The sequence below is a fragment of the Protopterus annectens genome, chromosome 16.part0, assembly GCF_019279795.1.
Source record: "Protopterus annectens isolate FY-2018-M chromosome 16.part0, PAN1.0, whole genome shotgun sequence".
Lineage (NCBI taxonomy): Eukaryota > Metazoa > Chordata > Ceratodontiformes > Protopteridae > Protopterus > Protopterus annectens.
In genome coordinates, this window is record NC_056750.1 from 267,508,449 (window position 1) to 267,517,769 (window position 9,321).

The window sequence follows — 9,321 nt, forward strand, 5'->3', positions numbered from 1 at the left end:
ACATTTTAGAAAAAAAAAAAACAACTGTGCTTAGATTTCTGATGAAGTTTTGGAATAAGGTATGAATACAATCAAATTTGTTTTGTTCATAGATATTTTGTTAGTAACAGGTTAAAGGTGTTAGACTGGAATAGCTGGAGATTTACGGTTATAATGTTGGCTGTTTTTACACTACAACACTTGTGTCTAGTGAATTCCTCCACATCCCTGACCCCTGTACTGCTTGCGTGGGAGTGTAAGAGTAATAGTAGTATGATTTATTAAGTGGGGTGTGGTAGCTGTAAGTAGAGTAAAGAGAAAAAGAAAGCAAGACTAGCTTGGGAATTCATTAAAGTCCCTAGCACAAGCAGTATGGCTCATGCTAGAAAGGCCCTTCTTCCATGAGGTGGCCATTTGTAAATCAGAAGTGCATTAGCCATGGCAAGTTAAGATCTTATTATCAAGTTAATTTGCATGTTTCTTGAATTGCAGTAACTACTACTACATGCAAGCCATGGCTGACTTGCATGTCACAGCAATAACCTGTTGCTCGTGTAGGCAGTGGCATCCCCCAGTCACTGACACGTACACACAAGCACACAAACACAGACACCACAGGGTACTTTGTCCCTACACTATCTACCTTCTAGTGGTTCCACCCACCCTCATACTACATTAGTGTCTTTATAGCATGTTATCTACTACACCCTGATGGTCTAGTATATTCCCCCACCCCAACTGCCGTTATATGTCCATGCTGTTACAGCACTTTAGAGAGTCATCTTTGATGTCTGGTGGTTCCCTTGATCATTGTGCTATCGATACCATTACAGCACTTTAACTATATCACTGGTGAACAGTAAAGTCAACCACATCCCTGATGACCTGTACTACGGTTGGTGCAATTATAGCATTTTAAAAAGTATACCTTGGTTTCCAGTGATTCCCCCCCAACACATTTGTGCTGGGTGGCTGAACACAGCCTTTTGACTGTGTTCAATACTGTGACATAGTTGGAACAGCCATGCTGATCTACATGGCAGTGATTTCTTGAATCACAAAGCCATACTCCTGGAGCCAACTATGGGGATAGAGCACATGGCTAATTAGCATATGTATATCTCCTGGGAATGTCTTACTAGCATTCAGCACAGCAGTGGGACCATCCCTTTGCAGTGCTGCATGTCTGTGTTGGAGGACAGTGCAGCACTGTGTAAGGATGGTTGCTTAACTGAGGAAAGGTATCATATTGTGTGCACCTCCTTGTACACATTGCAGTACCTTAATTTCTTTGGCCCTAGATGATGTATTATTTAGTATAAATAAGGTTTGTAAACTAGGCTGTGTTTTTTTTCCATCCTAGTGGAGTGGATGCTGCTTGCTTTTGGTAACAGAAAGGGAAGAGGTGAAAACTGTGTCTGGCAGTATGATTACAAGTCAGATTATAGGTTTTATATAAAGTCAGTTTAAAACACTTAGCATATGATGGGGTTGGGCACACATGGCAAGGGAGGAATTTAAAATTAGATCAATTTAAGGAGATATGTCCAGTATCTACTTAAAGTAAAGTAGAAATGTATTACAACAACTGGAAAGACCACAGAAATACCTCACAAAGAGGATTACTGGCCTCAAACAGATGCCCTATGCAGACCGTCTCAAAAAACTACAGCTTTACTCCATCGCATATCGCCTACTCAGGGGCAATCTCTGCCTAACATACAAAGCTATGTCAAACCCAGAGCTGTTGGACATGCTCCACTTAAAGAAATCCCAATCCCTCTGAGCTACACGCTCTAGGGACATAAACCTTGTCACCACAATAAACAGAACATGCTGGAGGGATAGATTCCTGTCCCAGAAACTTCCCATACTCTGGAACAGACTACATATGTCAAACAGTGCTCCTCATTAGCACTCCAAGAAAAATCTTGATGATTGGATGGGAAATGGGAAATTCACTCCGGGGATCACTTCTGTGGCTCTGCTTGACAGGGGCACAGGAAAATAATTTTCTTGGGTGGCGAAAGCCAGTGTACATTTTTTGGCTAGGCTTGTATGGGCCCTAGGGCCAATAGCCTAGTACCTACCTATGAACAATGTGGTGCAGTGCTATTGAGGTAATGTTATTTTTTTTATTAAGCCACATTTGAAAAAATAAAATGTCAGTTTTATACAGAAATGCATATTCTTTTTAGACCTGATGTTTTATATTTGCTACCATGAAAAATTACTTAACATTTAATTTTAGGTTGGCCATTCTTCTACTGTGACAGTTTTGTTAGATTATAATAGTCATTTTAACTTAATTTGGCCAAACATACATATGTCAATATATCTAAAATGCTTCCAGATTTTCCTGTAAAATTAGCTTAACAAGACATCGATACTCAGCCTCATCTATCACACTACATTAGCTTGAAGTGCCAAGTACAGAAAGACAAGGGCCTCAAATGTGTGGATGTCTATCAGCTTCACTTCTGAAGTGAAGTTCTTGGCATCCATGTCTTGAATATATAACAAGCAGGTTATGACTGGCAACCCGAACATAATCCTCTGTATCTCATCTCAATGAAATGAATGGGAAACAGTAAACCAAACTAAGAAAAAATGGATACATTGAGTAAGCGAGACAAGAGTCGTGTGATGCAGGAAACATCTACACTGCTGCAAGACTGACATTCACATATTCATGACCATAAACAAAGTCCACCAAAAACTAGGAGCCTTATACAGAAATAAGCAACTCCTCACCAAAGCAGCTAGGATTTCAGTTGCAAATTTGCACCTTATCTCCACCCTACTTTATGTCTCTCCAATATATACCAACCTAAGGCAATGCGATCTAAATAAACTCGAGACCTGCTACAACAAAATCGCCAAATTCGCCACCAGGGCATCCTACCACAGTCACCACTGTCTCTCACTTACTGAGCTAGGCTGGCTAGAACTCCCTCACCTCCTTCAATGATATCAACTCACACTCGCCCACAAACTGGTTAACCATCCTCTAAATGTCTCATCCCTCCAGTATCTACTCCAACCCTATCACACCACCAGACCACTACGGTCCAGCAACAAAAATCAATTACAGGTTACTAGAGCCAATAACACTGCTGGAGAAGTACGATTCTCCAGCGCTATAGCCAAATTATGGAACACCTTCCCCCCACAATAACCTCTCTACCATCATGCACCCACTTCAAAGCATTACTTAAAGTGCACCTAAAAACATGCTGGCTATGACCTTGTAACTCTCCCCTCTAACTTCTCCCACTCCATCTACCCTCTACCTCTCTTCCACCCCACAAACTACCTTTGATACAGCAAGCTCGGATACTTCCATGCTTATCTACTTATTATATGGCAGTAACTTCTTACTGTAACAATTGTTAATATCTACTATGACTTTGTGGATAGAACAGATGCTAGCTATCTACTGAATGTAATATGTTCTTCATCTGTAACTATGTTTGTAATATTTTAATTGCTAGGATTATTAATCTGTAAATATGTCTGTAATACTTTAATTTGTGGAGCTTTTCTTCCCGGGCCTCTGCTGAAAATGGACCTGCATCCAGTCGGACATTCCCGGTCAACAAATTAAATAAATAAACAATAATAAATTGTTTCATCATTCATGGTTTTGGTACTAATCACAGAAAGTCATGCTTCACACCCAAGACTCCCACATATTCCACATTATACAGGTGATCACACTTGCACTTAGTTGCCATACAATGCATGGAAACATACAGATCAAGGCCAATTGACTGCACAATGCTAAGAGAGAATAAAGAGGAGATGCCAATTTCCTCATTGTTGTGTGAGCTTAGCATCAGCGTATACAGTCACGGAGGGGCGTGGCAGTCTAAGGAAGCTTGCTCCCTGAAAAGACAGTATTCCTTGCATTTGTTTACAATGTACTCTGTTGAAATGGAATGTCAGAACACACTCCAGTAAGGGTACGGAACATTCTGCTTGTCCACCTCTTTTGTGTGATCTAAAATATTTATAGCTGCAAGGAGTTAGGGTACAGGTGGCTTGCTTGCCCCTGTAAATGCACTTTTTGTCAATTCCCTGTGTTGATATCATTTAAGAATGATCATGATGCAATTAGCAGTGATCACAATTAAGGAATACAGACCCATATAATTTTATTTATTTATTTATTGCAGGGGGAGAGGACAGCACTATGAACTGCAAATGATCAAAAAGCTCTGTATAGTCAGTATACTTATACTACCTGTGTACATCCATTGTTGCAAATAAAAAAAAAATACTCCCCAAAATTAGTATTCGCTGTACTACTTAAGTTCAAGATGGCAGGAGTTGGCTGCTTAGGACTACTCCGGGTCAGGCTTTCTACACCATTTTAAAATTGCACTCAGAGTACTCATGTTACTGTCAACCCCAGTCACTCAGGTGCTCAAGTCCTGATCTGGCTTGAAGCTGCTCATCTCATTTTGCTTTTTGCTTCTTTAGTGTTTTTCTTTTTGCAGCCACTTTGTTGCACTAGGATGCCACATCTTTACATATGATCCTTCAACCAAGCACTGCAGTGAAAACAAACCCAATGACTTCACTGCTGCATTATGTACAGCCTGAAGCTGCAGTTATTACTGTAAACTTTCCACTCCAAGATCACATTGGTTTGCTTTGACTTATTTAAATTTCTAACATCTATCCAGCATACTGGTGATATTTTGGGAGACTATGAACTTTCTATATAAGCTGTATGGACTACAGGGAATTTTGGATTGAGTGGCTTCATAAATCGTGGTTCTGAAATATCTCACAGGCATGTTATTTTTATCTTGTTAGTGGTTTGACTAGAACTTGTGTGCCTGTTCTCACCAGCGCTGTACTTCTACAGCTATGCAGCTTCTATTTTTGTACTTACAGTATGTCTTTGTTCCCTGAAGGGGCAAAGACTTTATGTAGAACTTTTGGGACAGCTGTTTAAACTTGTAACATCAAAATATATATTGTTCAAGATACGATCCTACAGGAAGGCCTGTCCCAAATAAATAGTTGGAGCCAAAACCATGCACTGAAACTAAATATCAATAAATGTATAATCATAATATTTACAAAGCATGACTCCCTTTGTAACAATCACTCTGACAGCCCCCCCCCCGAAAACTGATCGCATAGTTAGGGTTCTGGGAACCTATGTTAATGAACTGTCATTTGATCACCACCATGTATCCACTATTGTTGGGAAGTCCTTTTGTAAAGTACGGCTTATATCAAAGAGTATGGTGTCCAGATCTAGGGATATAAATGCTCCTTTTGGTATGTACATGTCCAAATATTTGTCAAAGATGGAATGACCACAATGTTTCCTCACTAACATCAAGGATCTAATTAAAAAAAGTACTTGGACCGTATTCAAAGCATTCTCTCTTCTCAGTATCATACAGGCTTTTGTGAAGCAACATCTGCTTCACATACACAACCTCAACATATCCTTTTCTGTCAGACCTATTACCCATTTGGAGGTCCATCTGCATTCAAAAATATCCACTCAAAGGACAAATTCTCTTTTGCAAGATTAATGGAACATGGAGAGACAGATATCACAGAGAATACCACTTCTATGGAACTGGCTTCCCCTCCACAAAACGCAGAATACTTTTCTTACACTATTCAAATGCAACTTAAATGAATGAATGGGTAACCGGCTAACCACATATTCGCCCCTAGCACAGCAACAATGGCCCTCATGGATAGGGAAAATGTGCTAAGTACCCAACATATACTTGTGCTTCCAAGTCTTTGGGGAATGATATAGTAAAACAGAAGATATAATTACCATGGAAATGCAGGGCTAGATTTCTTAAGATCCTCAAGAAATCAAAAGCCTGTTAATGACCTTTGAACCTATGACTTCAGTTTGCGTCAAATTATTTAAAAATTGTGTTTTATTATCAGAGTTGTGTATTAGTTGTGCATTTTTATACTAGGGTACATCTGGCTTAAAAAATGTTATATTTTGTAAAATTACTTCTAAATCTTCACTTCATATCTTTAATTCTTTACTTTAACTTGTGTCATAAGGAAGTATGCAAAGTTTAAGATGAAACAAAGTACTGTGACAACCAGGGAGGAGTATACAACAGAACATGAGATGTTTGGTATAATGCTTCATTACTTACATATTTATTGCAATCAGATTCGGAGCAGAAGAAGCGGCTCATTCCCCAAGCCCTTCTCCTGCCGAAATATGCTGTCCAAGTTACTTGGGAAGTGTGTGTCACTGAAGTGTGTTTAATTACACTGAGGTTTACTGGGAAATATTTAGGGAGTTATAACTTCATGCTGTCCAACTGACAAACGAGACAGCAGCACACAAGTACTTTCCCCACAACACTTGGCTTTATGCTGTGTGCCTGGCAAACAAGACAGCAGCACAGAATCACTTTCCCCACAAAAAGTTGACATCTTTAGTTTCTAAAATGCCCAGCTTCAGTTAGCTGCAAAAGCTTAACAGCACAGATCAGAATAATCTGTACAAGTAAAATTCACATAGGCTACAAGACAACATGGATATGAAAGAAAAACCGACCTTGTGTATAAGCGCAAAATCTTTCTAACCAAGAAAGTTTGGCAACTGTCATTTTTCTGAGTTATATGTTTATGCTGTCCAACTGACAAATGAGACAGCAGCACACAAGCACTTTCCCCACAAAAGTTAACATCTTCACTAGTTTACATGTCCAACTTAAGTTGAATTCAGGAGCTTACGAGCACAGATCTGAATAATGAGGAGAAGTACAATCTACGCCAGCAGCCCAACTGCTGCAGAATACGTATGCGTCAATGGAACATCCACATGAAAAAAATATTAAATGGTACTTGCGTATTATCGCATACTCTTTCAACCCAAGAACAGATCGCTTTATAAATAAATGAACCAAAGATCCATAACATGAAGAATGCTGACAGCTTTGGAATCTGGTTGCGATAATACGCAAGTACCAATGCTTCTTAGGAAGCCTGGATGGAGCTGCTGAGCTGATTTTATGTTTTTACTTTTATGAATTGCGTTAGGGCCGGCAACTCAGCACGTAAAAATCAACTGCCAATCATTAGCGGACCGGAGTTCCGCTGTGGCGACCCCTAACTGGGAAAGGCTGAAAGACACAACAACTTTTATGAATAACGACTGATCAGGAAAGCAAAACCAGTTAAAGATGAGATGTTCCACTCTCCTCTTTGCATATGGTAAACCTAAACCAAGTCCCACTTAAGTGGAAGACTAAGTGAAACTGTGAAAGAAATTCAGCTAAAGTTAAGGACAGGGTATTGGTCCTCTGAGGTTGACTACTCCAGATCAGGGTAAGGACTTTTGCTTAAATGATGTGATGCTTGAGCAGGACTTGCTTAGACATGAGGTGACTCTAGAATGGATGGAATGGAGACAATTCTTAGGTCACATATTATACAGGCTGAGAGCTGACAAAAATTCAAACTTGTGTCTTCCAGTTAAAGCAGTCCATTTTTTTTTCTAACAGCTACTCTTTCTTGTTTCTCGCTAATCCATGCAGGTTATGTATATAATGACCACTTTAGAAATGAATGCGTCTGTCTCAGCCATCTTATACAGAGATGCATTGTGTTTGCCCCTTCATAAACTAAAGGCTGACTCAGTTAAGTACTCCATATTTGTATGGGTCATTAAAGTGGGAGGAGAGATTGCTGTATCTGTAAATGTAATGCATGGGGAAGAACCACACTGCTTTACAAAATACATCCTGCAGGAAAGAAATATTAACAGGCTGGTAGGTGATTATAACAATTTTGGCCAACAGCCTATAGGCCTGAGCCAAAACAAAAACACTCATTTGATACTCGGATAATGATAACCTGCAATCTGGAAGATTATAAAAGATATGCAATGAAATAAAACTTCAGCAGCAATACTTTTGTTACTACAAAAAAAAAAATATATTTATAGCACAAAACACCTTTGTCCATGTATATTTCAAAAATGAAACATGCTAATACTGAAAAATATATAATGCAACCTCTGCAAAACTGAAAGCATGTGAAGCTGACGGTTCAATGTAGTACTACTACTACTTCCTCCCCCCACCTCTGCCCAGTGTGAATGCCAGGAAAACACTACTGATCATTCACCTTCAGATGTAATTGATCTGCTTTAATGATTTCAGCTGGCTTACTACCAAATGCAGCAACTTCTTCAGGCAGCAACATAGCTTTGGTATTGCTGCACACAATAAAGCCAGCACCTGCATAGCGATAACAACAGATACTTTATATATTGCCACCTCAGAACTAAAATAAAAAAAATATGCAGTGAGAGGAAAAAATATGAAGACTAATAAATCTGATATGTTGCTGTATATATAAACACCAACAGCACTGTAAAATGGATTACAAGAACACTGCTATGGCATGTGATAATTTCATACAAAATATATTTGGAAAATATCTAAACAAAGGCATTCCTGATGTCAAGTGAAAATCATTACGAAGACTGACAAAAAAGAACAGTAAAAACAGCACTTCACAACGAGCCCGTACTTTATCAGTAACAGTTATACCTCGACACAAGAAATAAGTATTATATTCTGTTACAGACCTGCTTATAACGGCGTTCTGAGCAGACTTTACATAGTCCATTAAAGCGGTTCATGGTGGTTATGTATTTCCAAACTGTTGAGAACTCATGAAAATGAGACTTCCAAAAAGCTGCAGCAGTGTAAGTGCTTGTTTAGAACTGTCTAGAGTAAGGCACGGAGAAACTGGCATGGTCACCCATGGGAACTCAGCTCAATAGAAGAATGGCAGGAAACAACCTTTCACCTCCCCAACCCCTGTCTCTGCTGCATGACTTTCCGTGATAAGCAGGACAATTTCCTGAAAACTTAAAAGCAGAGAGAAGAAAACCATTTTTTTCCACATGCGTAATAAAATTCCCACCAACTTGTTAAGAATTCCCTTATCCTTGTTGTTCTGATACTACTCCTGTTCCCATATCTTTCTGATGTACTAAGGCATTTTACATGGATGTTCTTGCACTATGTAGTACTGATTTAACTTACAGTAACTTTTGTTTTAACTTAATCCTGCAGTATTAGATCAGAGAAGTTATGAAAGAGGAAAGTACAGATTGCCTGGCTAAACCTCTTGTGGCCAAGCTAGGGCTCTTCAGACATGACCATTCAACCCCCCCAAACACACAATTTTAAAATTTAATACCTGAAATGGCTACTCATGTCTTCCTGACAACACACAGAATGCAATGTTAGTGTGACAGGAAATGTTTTAAGACCTTCAGAATAATCCAGAGTAATGTAAATGCCCAAACAC

General features: G+C 39.2%; 1 protein-coding gene across 1 annotated transcript in view; it reads right to left on the minus strand.

The window, feature by feature from the left end:
- RGS3 (regulator of G protein signaling 3) overlaps positions 1–8,731 on the minus strand; it is a 2,411,552-nt gene extending 2,402,821 nt beyond the window's left edge. Inside the window, exon 1 of the mRNA XM_044057996.1 lies at positions 8,591–8,731. Coding sequence (XP_043913931.1) covers positions 8,591–8,644 — 54 coding nt within the window. The 5' untranslated portion in view covers positions 8,645–8,731. The remainder of the gene's footprint in view (positions 1–8,590) is intronic.
- Between the last annotated feature and the right edge of the window lie 590 nt (positions 8,732–9,321).